The sequence below is a fragment of the Primulina huaijiensis genome, chromosome 15 (assembly GCF_012295235.1).
Source record: "Primulina huaijiensis isolate GDHJ02 chromosome 15, ASM1229523v2, whole genome shotgun sequence".
Taxonomy (NCBI): Eukaryota; Viridiplantae; Streptophyta; class Magnoliopsida; order Lamiales; family Gesneriaceae; genus Primulina; species Primulina huaijiensis.
This window is the reverse complement of record NC_133320.1, coordinates 25,057,010-25,075,137: the sequence shown is the minus strand read 5'-3', so window position 1 is coordinate 25,075,137 and position 18,128 is coordinate 25,057,010. Positions and strand designations below refer to the sequence as shown.

General features: G+C 35.5%; 1 protein-coding gene across 2 annotated transcripts; it reads left to right on the top strand.

Annotated features, from left to right (window-relative positions):
* Positions 1–2,301: 2,301 nt before the first annotated feature.
* LOC140958670 (polygalacturonase QRT2-like) lies at positions 2,302–7,225 on the top strand. Of its 2 annotated transcripts, none has more exons than XM_073416204.1 (13): positions 2,302–2,883; positions 3,009–3,112; positions 3,269–3,330; positions 4,555–4,604; positions 4,778–4,915; positions 4,993–5,130; positions 5,298–5,468; positions 5,551–5,577; positions 5,751–5,958; positions 6,145–6,226; positions 6,331–6,439; positions 6,623–6,739; positions 6,875–7,225. In XM_073416204.1, the coding sequence occupies exons 3-13, from the start codon at positions 3,315–3,317 to the stop codon at positions 7,103–7,105; spliced, it is 1,287 nt and encodes a 428-aa protein (XP_073272305.1). In that variant the 5' UTR covers positions 2,302–2,883; positions 3,009–3,112; positions 3,269–3,314; the 3' UTR covers positions 7,106–7,225. The 2 variants fall into 2 exon arrangements, with proteins under 2 accessions (XP_073272305.1, XP_073272304.1); XM_073416203.1 differs by having other exon boundaries at positions 3,266–3,330.
* Positions 7,226–18,128: the final 10,903 nt, after the last annotated feature.

The following is an 18,128-nucleotide window of genomic DNA, read 5'->3' as shown; positions in this document are numbered from 1 at the left end:
CCCGTCCATGTCCTACAAGTGTACAAGTTTCTAAGATATTCGTTTGCTAACATATATCAATGAGTCAAACATGAAATGAAATCGACCACTGATAAAACCAAATAAACTCTTTATTGATTCAAATGAAAAGGGAAAACAATACAAATCCAAGTTTTAGGAAGCACAAAAGAAGAGAAAATTCATGAGAAATCAAATGGATTATAAATCCTTATTACAACCAGTCGTGACACTAATTCCTCAATCATCTAAAATCTCGCCATCTCCTACTGCTTCGTCTTCCATTGGCTCTTCTATTGGTTCCATTTCAGGTTCCAAGTCGATAAGGGCATCCTGAAGTTGTTGAATCTGATTTTGTAAGTGTTCGTTATGCATAGTCAGATGCTGCACCGAATCTTGTAGTTCTTGAATGACCAATGCATCTTGCTGATGTCGTTGGACTGCTATAAAAGAGGTCTGTTCCAAGAGAGCCTGGAGATGAGCTTTCTGTTCCTCTAGCTCGTTCTTTTCTTCTTGTAGAGTATGTAAAGTTGCAATCAGTTTCCCGTTGTCTTTCTGTTCTCGGGCGAGAGATGCTCGAAGATCCTTAATGATGGTATCCTTGTCAGGGACGGGTATAACACTCATGCGAGCCGTGGTCCGAATGCGAGGCATAGAAGAATTTGAAGCCATTTCCTGAAATAAAACAAATGGAAAGGCTTACAAAATGATAAGGTCGTGAATAAACATCAAACGGTAACTTTAATAGTCATCTCATTCGAGATTTGATTCAGAAAGGGTTCAAAGATGGAAAATTCGAGAATTGACGTATGGTTTGAAGACTATACGTCGAGCTCAATACAGAATAATTAATGGAATCGAATTCTTGAGTTTCGGAAGTCACAATTTTCAAATATAAGATTGGGGTGGACATGAATGACTAAGTTTTTGCCAAAATCTAACTTCGTCAAACTTTGTCCTTCGAAATCTCCAGCCGGATTATGAACCTGGCGGCTCTGATACCACTTAAATGTCACGCCCCGAAATCGAGACGTGTCATCGGCGTTGTTTAACAATTTAAAACCGTATAACAACAAGCCACGTAGTACATCAAATAGCCAAAAGCCAGTCTATTACATAAATCAATAATCGTCTTTACAATGCGATTAAAACGAAATGCGGAAGCGTATAACACGATAATATAACTAAGAGACAATGATAAGACTGGTCTTGAATTGGATTGACTTCATCACCATCCCCAAAAGTATTCTTGTTCTTTATCTTCGATTTGTTTCTCGTTCTTATCTGGAGGTGGGAATGTAAGGGGTGAGTACTTGGGAAATACTCAGTAAATGGGGGCCGATCGGGCATAACGAATATCAAGGTTATAATTATACGAATACATTATTATAATCTCAATCTTAAGCATGTTGAATCGAATATGAACAAGATACAAACATAGCACTGAAAATCATCTCCTTTTTCATGGTTTACTGATCAGTCCCCTATATGTTACTCCTCTAAGGGGCGAGGCCAAAAGAACGGTTATTATAACCCACCGCATCAGGGCCTTAAACAAAACATATCAAATATCGGAATTTCCTTGCCATTTCTAATTCGAATCATTACAGTGCATTTCAAAGATTTCAAACATGCTTTCAAATATTATAACGAATATCAATCAACAAATTGTTCAAAGATTTTCATAACAAATAGGAACGAATATATCATGCCGATCGAATTTCAAGAAACATACTTAATTTATTTTTTGAGCAAATGTGGACATACTTACGAAGAACAAGTATGTCGATATATATATCAAGTAGTACACTCATGAAATGCAAGTGTACGTAAAAGTATAACAAAAACCCACTTACGAAGAAATATATATAACAAAAGCCCACTTACTTGATGATAATCTTCAAAGATTTGAGGGAAAGACAACTAAAATTCGAACACGAAAGCTGCTGGACTGCGTCGAACCGGACAAGAATTATGCTACTGCGATGCTTCGAAAATGGACAAGAATGAGTTGCTGAAATTTTCAGAATGTTGTGAATGTTTTGTGCCTTCTTTTTGGTCATCATGCATGGTATTTATAGGCTCATGGAAGGGAGGTGAAAAAGCTCTCATTCAATGCCATTACATCCATGTTTATGGCCTTCTTGATGGCCTTAAACACCATTAACATGTTGTTATGTCTCTTCAAATTCCTCCTTGAATTCATGGCTTGAAAATGTGGTTTAAAGGCTCGGCTTTGTGGCTCTTCAAATGTGGCTCTTCAAATTCTTAATGTGGCTCTTCAAATTCTTTGGTCTTCACATAAAACGTCTTACAGAGTATTTTGAAAACAACTTGCAAGACACAAGTTAGAGGAATCAGACATTTAGTGACCGTTCCCATGCTACAAAATTTTCTTTTACATCTTGATTGATTACACGAACTCATTCGTCTCTTAGTTCAATAAATAATTCAAAGAAACCTGATCGCAGGAGGTAAAATTGGAAACCAGCTCGAGGAATCAGGTGAAAATGCTTTTGTGGCTGGGAAAAACATTTGGAATTAAGTTAGTGTGAGCTTTTGTTTTCTACTTACTAAGTAGTGGTTAAGACACACGGCTCTACAGTTGGATAAACAATTTCCAGTAGTCAAAAGAGCTGAATTTACCTTAGAGTTTCCTACATGGGTTTTTGACACAACATTAAAGTCCAAGGGGCCCACGGGCCCTCAGTGAGTGAGCATATAAGCAAGCTGGTGCACCAACTTATTATCATTAATACGCGATCTGTCAGGTATTCAACATTTGTGAATTGGGTGCTGTGGTGGCCTTCTTTTCCAATATTAGTTTATTTTAAGGAGACACAGACTAAGCCTGAAGGACAAATTCACTTTTTCCCAGTAATCTTTGTAAGTGTCAAAACACCTTGAAACCTGAGTATATATATATCTATCTACCTTGTTTTGCTTCCGTGATCAAATTCTTGATCTGATAAAACCCATTTATCCTTCTTTCCTTATATTGTTTCGAGTAGAATGGCAAGCAACTATATGATGTCATGGTAGAACGATGTGGTTCTTCGAAAACCAGCGGCCCTGAATAGTGGTAATGACAATGTTGGAGTCCGAGATGAATTAGGTGTGTGCTTGTTCTTTTGCATGTAATAATTCAACATACAGTTTCCTCTTTCTTCAATTCGTTGTTTACTTGGTTATTTGGTAAGACAACTCTGATATAGATGGTGTCGTGAATTGGGTCAAGATGACGCGGCTTAATGCATTTTTTTTGCAGGAGGAGCTGAAAGTGATCAGAAGTTGTTTATGGAGGAGGCCTCAGTTTCATGTACAAATTGCAATGTAAGATCAATCGTTCCTTGTATCAATTTTTTATCATTAAGGAAGCATGTTGCATCTACACAAACTTTTAACCGATCAATTGTTCCGTTAACTTTTGATTCTTTGGTTAAAAAAATCCAAAATTATATCGAATTTTCTCAAAATATTAGTCTACTGTACTTGATCAAAACGTATCAAATTAAGTAAAATTTGGATCCGACCCTCGAAATTCGAGGCTAAAAGAACAAACTTTTCTGGCAAGATAATATTTAATGGTGTTCGAAAATTACTAATGTCAAAAAACGCAATCACTTTTACTAAAAAAAAAAAAAGGAGTTCAGATTTTCGAAATTGAAAAAAAGAGAAAGAAAAAGGGTTTGGATCACTTCGTAAGTAATTAAGCATTGCTTTGCTTGTAATAAACGCAGCAATTATAGTATGTTTGAGGAAAAACTGTTCAAAATGTCAAAATGAACATTAATGTCATTATGTCGGGATTTACTCTCAATAAGAAATTATTTTCCATGAAGGATAAGAACCAAAATACAGAGAGAAAAGTAATATTACATAAAATATTTAAAAATGGGAGTGTCATTTTTTGTAATCTCAAGCTTTATATGTAAAATTCTATCATTTGTGTTGTGATAAACATCCCCAAGCAACAAACTAAGATATTAAAATAAGATTGAAACCAGGAAAGGAAAACGACACCACTCAATAAAAATCTTTACAACAAATCTGGAATTAAATTCAAAAAAGAAAAAGAAAAACAATGTTATCTTTAGAGATTACAATGACTCCAATTATGATTATCATTGTGTGCAAAGAAAAAAATTTAAAGCCTCGATCAAATATATAAATTTCTTTCGCTCGACGTGCATATGTATATTACTTTTTTTTCTTTATAAGAAGAACCATTCATACAACAGAGGTAAGTTAAAACCAACCTTGTTGTAACCTATACCACTGCACTTATAATTAACTATTGGACGTTAATAAATTAAAAGACCAGTGAAATGCATGTCTTAAGAACAAGGACTTAAATTAATTCCCATTTATTTATTATTATAATATCGAAGAAAACGTAGCAATCGCATGAATATTGATGGCTTAGCACTTATGAATCACTCAGTTTATATTTTTGAACCAATATATATAAATTCAAGGTACTGCTCCCCCTTTTGATGTATATATATACGAACATGGCCTGTGTTTTGATTCATTAAAATATATATGTTTTTGCAGGCTCAGCATTAATATTGAAGATCGGTGTTAGACGCAACAAAGTTTCCCCGGTATATATATATATACGTCTCTCCCTAAATTATATCTGGCATAAACAATCCACTTTATAACCAAATTCTCGACACTTTCATAATTTCTATTCCAAAATATTCTTGTAAAAGATGATTATATATTTGTATAACCTTATATGTTTTTTGAAAGGAAATTAATTAATTGCATGCAGGATATGTTTGGAGTAGTGTTATTCATTGTTGCGTTAGGTTCTTCACATGCTAGTTGCATATTTGACTGCAAAGATGAAGACCATTTTAGTGTGACAGACTATGGAGCCAAAAGTGATGGTCAAATTGATGATTCACAAGTAAAAATTTTCATTTTGGATCATTTTGTTAATGTTTGCAGTTTCATTAATTTTATATATAGTGCTTTTAAATTCAGGCATTTTTAGAGACATGGGATGCTGCGTGTACCGCACCAATTCCATCTTCAAGATTCATTGTTCCTCCGAACAAGACATATTTACTTAACCCGATTATTTTCCAAGGTCCATGCCAACCTACAACTATCTATTTCATTGTAAGCACGAATCTTTTTAATTTCGTTTGTGAGGAGTAGCTAGCTAATTGGGTGCTTCTTTTATTTTATTATGATGATTATTGTTAAATATTAAATTATGTACGTGTGATAATAATAATAATTAATAATATGAAAATCATGTAAAGTTTGGTTTGTCATGTACAAAGATTTCAGGCAGAATTATCGGGCCGGAACTGCCTAGCGAATGGAATGGGAAGGATGCGAGTGGATGGCTAGGATTTAAGGATGTGAATGGGCTAAATGTAGATGGATTTGGCACTGTGGATGGGCGTGGCCAGGGGTGGTGGGATCAATCATGCAGATATCATCCTCAATTGGTACATTTATAAATAAAATAAATGATCAAACTGCAACATAAATATGAATTTTACTTGAAACATTTCGTTTCTGAATTTGCAGAAACAATGCACCACATTGGCTCCAACTGTAAGTATGTCTGATTTATCACTTTTGTTTTTCCCCAATTTTATTTTAAGTGTGTATATATATATTCGCTAAAAATAAAATAAAAAATGGGCTGGGTAGCATAAAATGCATGTACCATTATTTGCAGACTTCAAATAATAGTTATGGAATGTGATCCAAAACAATATTGTTAGGCATTGAAGTTTATGTCATGCAACGACACCAACGTCAGCAACTTGAAGCTCGTTAACAGCGCGCAAACACACCTATTGTTGAGGGAATGCGATAGCTTTGTGGTCAACAATGTTGTGATCGAGAGTCCTGCGAATTCTCCCAACACCGATGGCATTCATATCCACTCCTCCCACAATGTGATCATCACCAATTCCAAATTTTCCACTGGTGTGTATCACTAATTTCGTGGAATTTATATAACAATATTATACTTTGTCACACGAGACGAAATTTTAAATTTTCAAAAATTCAAGCCTTGCCTCCTCGAAGATCATAATTATCATGCTTATTTTAATCGTTGCTTGATTAGTTGATGTTTATAAATTTAAGATATGATTTGAATACTTAATTCAGGGGATGATTGTATTTCTATTGGCGATCGAGTTTCCAACATCAAAATATACAATGTGGTGTGTGGACCTGGTCATGGTATTAGGTAATTAAATGTATTTGATCTTTTCATTATTTGACATAGTTTTCAAATTATAAAATATAAAAATAAAATGATATTTATGTTTAATTATATCATAAAATACTTAGTATTGGAAGCCTGGGAAGACGAGGAAATTATGTGCAAGTAGAGAAGATTCATATCTCTGACGCATTCTTCAAGGGAACAACCAATGGAGCCAGAATCAAGACTTGGCAGGTAAATTTTTTTACAAATGTATTTTCAAATCAGCAAGTTTTCTGATTTTAAATAAGAAAATGTGAATAGAACATAAAGATTTAATTAATTAGCATCGCTCTCACAAGCTTTCTTACGACTTGGGATTTTCAATTTACGTAATTTACTTTGTAATATGTAAAACATTTTACGTACAAATTAAAGGTGGGAAGAGGATACGTCCGAGATGTGACATTCGAAAACTTGATGTTCGATTCCGTCCAAAATCCGATAATCATCGATCAAAATTACTGTGACGTTAGAAACACATGCAAAGAAGAGGTACCGTTTTATTCTATTATTTGGTTTATAATTATTTTACGATTTTCATTTATCTTCTTTTAAATTAACTTCATGTATCAATCAACTATATATATAAAGATTAATAAATAAAACACAATATCTTGATTTGTGAAGGAAACCGGAGTTGAAATCAGCAATGTGAGATACAAGGAAATATATGGGACATCGAGCGGTGAAATCGCCGTTAATCTAAACTGCAGTTACTCTGTGCCGTGTTACGAAATATTGATGGAATCGATAGAATTGGTATCGAGTACTACACCTGGAGAAGAAGTCATTGCAGATTGTGCCAATGCTTATGGTCAAGAATTCGATGTTTCTCCCGCTTCATGTCTTTTGAATTGAGCCACCGCATCGTTAAATATCATATATGTTTTTTAAAAATATATTTTTGATTTAGAATAATAATTAACACGATTAATTAAGATTGTATATGTAGAATGCATGAATATGTTACTTACAAGCTGGGTACTGTGCTATTGCTGATCGGTTTTCACTCTTTACTTTTTTTTTCTTTTAATTATTATTAATAAAATATATAAAACATTAATTTTTATAACTGCTATTATTAATTTATAATACATATAGTCATTATATCAATAAATTATGATTATTATTAATAAAAAAGAACAATAATACTAAGATGTGAAATAAGATAATAATAACAACATTAAAAAATAAAAATAAAGAGAGAAGTGGCCCGAGGCGATATCAAGGGAGCGGCTGCTTTCCACGAGGATGAAGCTTGCAGCCATGCACCACCTCTTTCCGCGGGGGGGAGTGGAGGGGAAGAAGGAAGCGGCGGAATCTGAGGTTGTGGAGAACGGTACTCTCGACAAGACTGTGAATTTGGTTAGTCAAAAGGTTGCTGAAGATGGTATAGAATTTATGGAAAGAAAGGGAGGTCATGGACTTGGTCCGATTCATAATGACGAAAATAATGGGCCAAAGTTCAAGGATTTTGGGGGTATGAGTGAAGTTATTTGTCAATTGAAAATGGAAGTGATCATGCCTTTGCGTCGTCCAGAGCTTCCGCGGCACCTGGGAGTGAAACCCATATCCGGGATATTGCTATATGGGCCACCAGGATGTGGCAAAACCAAGCTAGCTCATGCCATCGCCAATGAGGCCAGAGTCCCATTTTACAAGATTTCTGCGACTGAATTGGTGTCAGGAGTTTCAGGTGTGCATGTTATTTACATATCATATCATAAAGTAATGCAAATATTCTGTACTTTTTTTTTTGAATTACTAATTTGGAGAGTGAAATGACCATTTTCAATATTAAGTGAAACTGTGAAAGACACGGTCTGTATTTTTGATTTGACATTTTTTAATAGGGGAAAAAAAAGAGAGAAAAACAGAGCTTAGAAAAACTTATGTTTAGTCTGAAACTCCCTTCTTGGTGGAACCAATTTGTGACGTCTCTAGGATCGTTAGATTGGCTAATATTCTATTGGTTAATATCAAGGAATATCGTTAACCGATAACCACACTATGAACTCCGTTTTTCCAGATTTTTAATTTTTAGTCGACTTCGTATCTGAATATGCCATGTGCCTTTTTATGGGTTCTTAGCCACCTGTAGTTTCTTACTTATTTTTCTGGGTTAATTGCAGAAGTCGTGCTTGATAGATTTTTTATTGTACTTTGCTTCCTAACCCCTTTTCGCAACCATATGAATTACTTTGAGTGATTTTTCATTTTGTTGTTTCTTCTCTTGGTATATAGGTCAGTTTGATCACTTGATGGATATTTATGTTCTCTTTAACTCCACAGTTGCTAATTTGTTCCTCTAATGTAATAGGTGGATGTATTAACGGCAAAGCGTGGTAAAGAAGGGGGATGGGTTGTTGAGCGACTCTTGAATCAGGTCAATAAAAAAAATCTTTTGGAATCGGATCTCTTTCGTATGATATCTGGTTCTCCTTCCTACGAGTCTAATATCGATCTGTATGTCTAAACATGTTATGGGCTAAAACCAACTATTTCTATTATTTCAGCTATTAATAGAGCTTGATGGAGCAGAACAGAGAAGGGGGCGTTTATGTGATTGGTGCCACGAATAGGTAGATGTTGTCATGCCCCAAGGACGGGGTTGGTCGACACCAACATTGCTCTCAAATTTACGTTCGAAAACAACAAGCCTCAGAAGTACAAAATTCAGAAACCAGTATATTTATTCATAATACTGAATATTTTATTATCCGATACAAACTCAAATACTAATGTTTTACAGCGGAAATGTAAAACCAGATATAACAATGTCTTAACAGATGCAGCGGAAAAACAAACATAATTCAGAACTGAGGAAAAACAGTCTTCTTCATCAGCCCCAGAACTGCATCTGCTCTTCTTCTTCTAACATTTCTTCCTTGTTATTATCTGAGAGGGGTTTGGTGGGTGAGTGATTTGATAGTCACTCAATAAACGGGGGCGGGAATAACTCCCAGTTTTCAAAACCATTTTCAACAGAAACAGTAATACAAATAATATACAGAAACTCTTATTTTCAGAACAGGAATCGGTATTCAGGAATAACAGGTTTCAGAACAGAAATCAGAACTAAAAATTTAGCAAGTAAGCAAGTACTGAGCACGTTTGTGAATTTCATGGCTAAACTGATATCAGTCCCCTATATGTTCTCTCCTCTAAGGGGTGAGGCCAATAATCAGTAATCAAGATCCAGTAATCAGGAATATTTCAGAATATATATTCCTACCATTAGTTCACAAGGTTTCAGTGCTTCAAAAATCAGAGATAAAAAATACATATTGTAAGAATATGATTTATTATTATTAGTTATTAGTATTAGTGTTATATTTATTATCTATTATGGAGTTCAAAACATTGACAAACGTGAGCTCAAAACATTGAAAAACAAGAGTTCAAAACATTGAAAAACAATTGTGCCGTAATTTTTGACTAAAATAATTAAAATATTTTAAAGCATGCATTAAATTATAAGAATTATTCTCCAATCTTACCTATAAATAGATGTTTTGAGAATGAGAGAAGACACACCATAAACCTCTCAAACTAGAACATGAATGAAGCTTGGACACCATCAACATTTTCTTGAGTGATATTTTCGAGCTAGAAATTCTGTTCATTTTCGAGAGAAACTTCCAGTCCAACGGTTTATTCAAATCTAATCTCCATCGTTCATATTACACTTTCATATGTTTTAAACATCACATCAAAATTTCAGCCTCATCCATACGGTCAAATTTTGTGAAACAATTTGGCAAGAAAACTGCTCGGATTTCAACCGAGTTTAGCTAATTTACGGATTTTCGGACGATAAATTCCAGCTTGTTTCTTCCGTAATTTTGGAGCACCTTTTCTGTAAGTAGTATTATGTTTTAAAGTATTTAAGTATGTTTTCGAAAAATCGATCGACATGATATATTCCTTCGATTTGATATATGAATATTTCGTTTCGATAAATTGTTAAGCATGTTTAAATCAATTTCAAATGCATGTTCCTTTCGTTTCAAAATTATGTTGTTTTCATTTCATGTTATATTCTAATATATATTCTTAAACATCAATTTGGTGTATTCTAAGAATTATGTTTAAAGGCACTGTTATGATTCAAGTTAGAAATGGTAAAAAGAAAAATTTTCCTAAAACATTATAAGATATGACAAGTTTATGGCCCTGATGCGGTGGGTAATAATAACCGATATATGGCCTCACCCCTTAGAGGAATTACATATAGGGGACTGATCAGTAACACTATGGATAATAAGATGAAATAACAGTGCAATACGAATAATATATGATATGTCTATATGCATATGATAAGTTATGCTCATTGTTAATATCATGTCCTGATTTTGTTATGAATTATTATTGTGACATGAAATTCATTTAATATTTACATAAATATATATAAGTTATGTCGTGTCTATCATTTTGTCTATTTATTGTTCCGACGTTTGTTGAGACACGGAAAATTTCGAATTGTTAAGAACTATATATGTATATCCTTGTGTTATTGTGATCGATCGTCCCCCACTCGCTGAGTATTTTCACAAAATACTCACCCTTACACCTCTCACCCCCAGATAAGAATGAAAAACAAGTTGAAGAAGAAGAGCAAATGCATTTCTGGGGATGGTAGCAAGGTTTCAGTTGATCAAGACATACTTTGGAATTTGGCTATCTTTTATTTTTACGTTGTTCGCTTCCGCACTCGTTTGTTAAGTTGATTACGTTGTAAAGACAATGTATGTTTTATCAAAAAGACTGGTTTGGTTGTACACTGTACTACGAGGCTTGTTGATTTACGATTGAATAATTGTAAAACAATACCGGATGTCAACTCACCCCGGTATCGGGACGTGACACATATAGACTCGCTCAAATCTCTGCAGACAAAGTTCTCGCTCAAATCCATCAGTCTCGGTTCGTTATTTTATCTCTTCTGTTATACATTGAATGTTCGATTCAGTTTTTCAAGTTTGCAATCATGAGTTTCACTCCGAACTTGAAATTTTTTGATGGGTGAAATTAAAATTTTGGAATTTACGTTTTTGGATTTAAATGCATAGTTTGGTACAATGTGTGTATACGTCGATTAGGAAGTTTGTGTATACATCAACTAGGAAGTTTTTCTGACATATATTTGCCTAGGTGATAAATCTATTTTTAAACCTCCCAAAGACTTTGATAGAAACAGAAAAGAATTTGCCAAGGGATAGTGGATTTGAGTACGCTGCTGGGTGATTTCAGAAAATTGAGTGGGGATTGGGGAAGTAGAAACTAGAAAGTAGCGGAGAAATTTAGATGACATTTCCCAGATATAAATGAGAATGCATGGACTGATGCCTGATTGTTCTATAAAGACTTAAATAAGTAAGAACTGGCTAAAGTTTATTCTAAGAAATGATAATAGAAATACAGGCATTGACATTAATCACTAATTTCCCTTGTTATGTAAAATTTGTGATCCAGTAGTCAGTATCATAGTACATTCTCGTGTCTTCATTCTTTATGATGTCTGTAGCTGATGCACTATGATTTACTTGATAATTGCAGTTTAATTCATTATTATTTTTCTAGTCCCTTTATGTTTAGTAAATTATATTAATAGGCCATGAATTAACAAAATATTCCACTCAACCATGTTTTATGTCTTTTTCTAATAATTTTGAAAAGTGGTAAACATAATTTACCCTCACATTTCCTTGATATTCAGAGTTTATCTTCCCTTACATGGCGCCCAAAAATAAAGCCAGTGCAGGTCTACGTGGGAAACACTAGAAACACGACACAGAAGAAGGAGATGACAACAATATAGCAGTTTCAAGATATTTCAAATTTCAAATGGTTCTTGGCTTGGTGTCTTTTGGTTGTTTCTTCTTATCCTTGTACTTTTTTTGACAAAGAAAATTATCGGAATCAGATCATACGAAATTGGATTTGATGATGACGTATTCAGCACATATCGTGCCGCCACTTATCTTTACAATGAGTTGTTTTAGACGTTGTCTCTCTACGAATCACCCCATATGGGGGTCATTCGTAGTCGAGATGTTTCAAGCAAGCTCTTCATCTCTGACGATGACAAGATCAATCCAAATCTCAATCATCAAAAACGAGTAAGAAAACTTTTTCTGCTGCCTTGGCTTTCAGTCAGCTTCAGTTAAATTGCTTGAAGTAACAATTGATGATACCGAAGATTGTGGTGTATGTGACATGCTACTTGCACTATTTTTGACAAATTTGAACACCAAACATCCCAAATATGCGCCTGTTGTTTGTGTCATTTCTTACCTTTCAAGGAAATTAGGCATTTTTACAATGAAGCAAATGAAGAATGAGAGGGCAGAGTCCAAGGAAGAAGAGTCAAAACGAGAGGCGAAGGAACTGCGAGAGGCGAAGTAAATAGATCATGTGGATGCATTAATGAGATGTTCGACTGTTGGTTCACCACCGAAGAGAAGTTAACGACTAGGGCACCTAAATCTGATTTGAAAATGAAATACCCGGAGTTTTTAAGAATGAGAGTACTAATTGATGAGATGCAAGCAAGAGCACGAGGTGCTTGAGAGTAGGTCTATTCTAATTTTCTGTATTTGAGTTTTTATATCAATAACCGGCTTATCTTTTCTAGATTCGATAATAGTGATGTAAATTTCTTCCGGTCATCAATTTTGGTCCTTTACACAAGAATCACGTGATTAACTAATGATTTTGTTAAACCATTTCGAAGATATGTGATAATCCCAAAACCCATGTGGAGTCGCTCTGATACCAAATGTTACGGCCCGACCCACTTGAGATATTGTCCGCTTTGGCCCGAGGCCTCACGGCTTTAAAACGCGTCACAATGGGTTGCTACACGCTCATTTAAATGCCCGACCCAATTGATGTCTTTTGGTTGTTTCTTCTTGTCCTTTCACTTTTTTGACAAAGAAAATGATCGGGAATCAGTTCCTAAAAAATTGGATACGATGCTGATATATTCAGCGTATAAAAAAATCATGTCGCCACTTGTCTTTAAAATGAGTTGTTTCAGATGTTGCCTTTCTACGAATCACCCCATATGATGATCATTCGTAGTCGAGCATTTTCAAGCAAGCTCATCATGTCTGACGATGACATGATCAATCCAAATATCGATCATAAAAGACGAGGAAGGAAACTTTTTATGCTGCTTTGGCTTTTTGTTAGTTTCACTCACATTGCTCGAAATAAAAATAGATGATACCGAAGATTGTGGTGTATGTGACATGTTACTTGTACTATTTTTGACAAAATTGAATACTAAACATCGTGAATATTTGCTTGTTATTTGTGCAACCTCTTACTTTTAAAGGAAAGTCGGGTTTCCACGGCTTGAAAACGCGTCACAAGAGGTTGCTACACGCCCATTTAAATGACCAACATCTCTCCCATCGTTTAGCGATATGGAATTTCGCCTAAAGTCCTTCACCATTCTTTTCGAGACTCAGTGAGAAGATGACAACAATATAGCAGTTTCATAACATTTCAAATTTCAAATAATTCTTTGCTTGATATCTTTTGGTTGTTTCTTCTTGTCCTTTAACTTTTTTGACAGAGTAAATGGTCGGGAATAACATCCTAAAAACTTGGATCTAATGCTGATATATTCAGCATATAAAAAATAGTTCCACCACTAGTCTTTACAATGAGTTGTTTTAGACGTTGCCTCTCTACGAATCACCCCATATGGGGGTCATTCGTAGTCGAGATGTTTCAGGCATGCTCATCATCTCTGACGTTGACAAGATCAATCCAAATCTCGATCATAAAAGACGAGTAAGAAAACTTTTTATGCTGCCTTGGCTTTTTGTTAGTTTCACTCACATTGATTGAAATAACAATAGATGATACCGAAGATTGTGGTATGTGTGACGTGTTACTTGCACTATTTTTGACAAAATTGATTTCCAAACATCGTAAATATTTGCTTGCTGTTTGTGTAACTTCTTATTTTTAAAGGAAAGTCGGGTTCCCACGACTTTAAAACGCGTCACAAGGGGTTGCTAAACGCCCATTTAAATGCCAAACATCTCTCCCGTCGTTTAGCGATGTGGAATTTCGCCTAAAGGTCTTCACCCCTCCTTTCGGGACTCAATGAGGAGATGACAACAATATAGCAGTTTCAAGACATTTCAAATTTCAAATGGTTCTTGGCTTGATGTCTTTTGGTTGTTTCTTCTTATCCTTCTATTTTTTTTTTGAAAAAGGAAATTATCGGAATCAGATCATAAGAAATTGTCTTTACAATGAGTTGTTTTATTCAGCACATATCATGCCGCCACTTGTCTTTACAATGAGTTGTTTTAGACGTTGCCTCTCTATGAATCACCCCATATGGGGGTCATTCGTAGTCGAGATGTTTCAGGCAAGCTCAACATCTCTGACGATGATAGGATCAATCCAAATCTCGATCATGAAAGACGAGGGAAAAAACTTTTTCTGCTGCCTTGGCTTTCTGTAAGCTTCAGTCAAATTGCTTGAAGTAACAATAGATGATAGCGAAGACTGTGGTGTATGTGACATGCTACTCGCACAATTTTTGACAAATTTGAACACAAAATATCCCAAATATGTGCATGTTGTTTGTGTCATTTCTTACCTTTCAAGGAAATTAGGCATCTTTACAATGAAGCAAATGAAGAATGTGAGGGCAGAGTCTAAAGAAGAAGAGTCAGAACAAGAGGCGAATGAACTGCGAGAGGCGAAGTAAATAGATCATGTGGATGCATTGAATGAGATGTCCGACTGTTGGTTCGCCACAGAAGAGAAGTTAGCGACTGGGGCACCTAAATCTGATTTGAAAATGAAATACCCAGAGTTTTTAAAAATGAGAGTACTAATCGATGGGATGCAAGCAAGAGCACGAGGTGCTTGAGAGCATGCCTATTCTGATTTTCTGTATTTGAGTTTTATATCAATACACGGCTTATCATTTCAAGATTCGATAATAGTGATGTAAATTTCTTCCGGGCATCAATTTTGGTCCTTTACACAAGAATAACGTGATTAACTAATGATGTCGTTAAACCATTTCGAAGATATGTGATCATCCCAAAATCCACGCGGAGTAGCTCTGATACCAAAGTTACGGCCCGGCCCACTTGAGATATTGTCCGCTTTGGCACGAGGCCTCACGGCTTTAAAACACGTCACAATGGGTTGCTACACGCTCATTTAAATTCCCAACCCAATTGATGTCTTTTGGTTGTTTCTTTTTGTGCTTTCACTTTTTTGACAGAGTAAATGGTCGGGAATCACATCTTAAAAAATATGATCTGATGCTGATATATTCAGCATATAAAAAATAGTGCCGCAACTTGTCTTTACAATGAGTTGTTTTAGACGTTGCCTCTCTACGAATCACCCCATATGGGGGTCATTCGTAGTCGAGATGTTTCAGGCAAGCTCATCATCTCTGACGATGACAAGATCAATCTAAATCTCGATCATAAAAGACGAGTAAGAAAACTTTTTATGCTGCCTTGGCTTTTTGTTAGTTTCACTCATATTGATTGAAATAACAATAGATGATACCGAATTTTGTGGTATATGTGACGTGTTACTTGCACTATTTTTGACAAAATTAAATACCAAACATCGTAAATATTATCTTGCTGTTTGTGTAACTTCTCACTTTTAAAGGAAATTCGGGCTCCCACGACTTTAAAACGTGTTACAAGGGGTTGCTACACACTCATTTAAATGCCCAACATCTCTCCCATCGTTTAGCGATGTGGAATTTCGCCTAAAGGCCTTTACCCCTCCTTTTGGGACTCAGTGAGAAGATGACAACAATATAGCAGTTTCAAGACATTTCAAATTTCAAATGGTTCTTGGCTTGATGTCTTTTGGTTGTTTCTTCTTAACCTTCTACTTTTTTCGACAAAAGAAATTATCGGAATCAGATCATACGAAATTGGATTTGATGATGACATATTCAGCACATATCGTGCCGCCACTTGTCTTTACAATGAGTTGTTTTAGACGTTTCCTCTCTACGAATGACCCCCATCATTCGTAGTCGAGATGTTTCAGGCAAGCTCATCATCTCTGACGCTGATAGGATCAATCCAATTCTCGATCATGAAAGACGAGTAAGAAAACTTTTGTTGCTGCCTTGGCTTTCTGTTAGCTTCAGTCAAATTGCTTGAAGTAACAATAGATTATACCAAAAACTGTGGTGTATGTGACATGCTACTTGCACTATTTTTGATAAAGTTGAACACCAAAGATCCCAAATATGTGCCTGTTGTTTGTGTCTTTTCTTACCTTTCAAGGAAATTAGTCATCTTTCCAATGAAGCAAATGAAGAATGAGAGGGCAGAGTCTAAGGAAGAAGAGTCAGAACAAGAGGCGAAAGAACAGCGAGAGGCGAAGGAAATAGATCATGTGGATGCATTGAATGAGATGTCCGACTGTTGGTTCGCCATCGAAGAGAAGTTAGCGACTGGGACACCTAAATCTGATTTGAAAATGAAATACCCGGAGTTTTTAAGAATGAAAATACTAATTGATGAGATGCAACCAAGAGCACGAGGTGCTTGAGAGCAGATCTATTCTGATTTTCTGTATTTGAGTTTTTATATCAATACCCGGTTATCTTTTCTAGATTCGATAATAGTGCTGTAAATTTCTTCCATTCATCAATTTTGGTCCTTTACACAAGAATCACGTGATTAACTAATGATGTCGTTAAACCATTTCGAAGATATGTGATCATCCCAAAACCCACGCGGAGTCGCTCTGATATCAAATGTTATGGCCCGGCCCACTTGAGATATTGTCCGCTTTGGCCAAAGGCCTCACGGCTTTAAAACAGGTCACAATAGGTTGCTACACGCTCATTTAAATGCCCAACCCAATTGATGTCTTTCGGTTGTTTCTTCTTGTCCTTTCACTTTTTTGACAAAGAAAATGATCGGGAATCAGTTCCTAAAAAATTGGATACGATGCTGATATATTCAGCGTATAAAAAAATCATGTCGCCACTTGTCTTTAAAATGAGTTGTTTCAGATGTTGCCTTTCTACGAATCACCCCATATGATGATCATTTGTAGTCGAGCATTTTCAAGCAAGCTCATCATCTCTGACGATGACATGATCAATCCAAATATCGATCATAAAAGACAAGGAAGAAAACGTTTTATGTTGCCTTGGATTTTTGTTAGTTTCATTCACATGGCTTCAAATAACAATAGATGATACCGAAGATTGTGGTGTATGTGACATGTTACTTGTACTATTTTTAACAAAATTGAACACTAAACATCGTAAAAATTTGCTTGCGGTTTGTGTAACTTCTTACTTTTAAAGGAAAGTCGGGTTCCCACGGCTTTAAAACGCGTCACAGGGTTTGCTACACGTCCATTTTCATGCAAAACATCTCTCCCGTCGTTTAGCGATGTGGAATTTCGCATAAAGGCTTTCACCCCTTCTTTCGGGACTCAGTGAGGAGATGACAACAATATAGCAGTTTCAAGACATTTCAAATTTCAAATGGTTCTTGGCTTGATGTCTTTTGGTTGTTTCTTCTTATCCTTCTACTTTTTTTGACAAAGGAAATTAACGGAATCAGATCATACGAAATTGGATTTGATGATGACGTATTCAGCACATATCGTTCCGTCACTTGTCTTTACAATGAGTTGTTTTAGACGTTGCCTCTCTACGAATCACCCCATATGGAGGTCATTCGTAGTCGAGATGTTTCAGGCAAACTCATCATCTCTGACGATGATAGGATCAATCCAAATCTCGATCATGAAAGACGAGGGAAAAAACTTTTTCTGCTGCCTTGGCTTTCTGTAAGCTTCAGTCAAATTGCTTGAAGTAACAATAGATGAAACCGAA

Excerpts from the sequence above, each read along its gene's own strand:
- LOC140958670 (XM_073416204.1), top strand. Across the intron at positions 5,469-5,550 it reads GCAGATATCATCCTCAATTG|AAACAATGCACCACATTGGC; the intron begins GTACATTTATAA and ends CTGAATTTGCAG. Across the intron at positions 6,440-6,622 it reads CCAGAATCAAGACTTGGCAG|GTGGGAAGAGGATACGTCCG; the intron begins GTAAATTTTTTT and ends TACAAATTAAAG.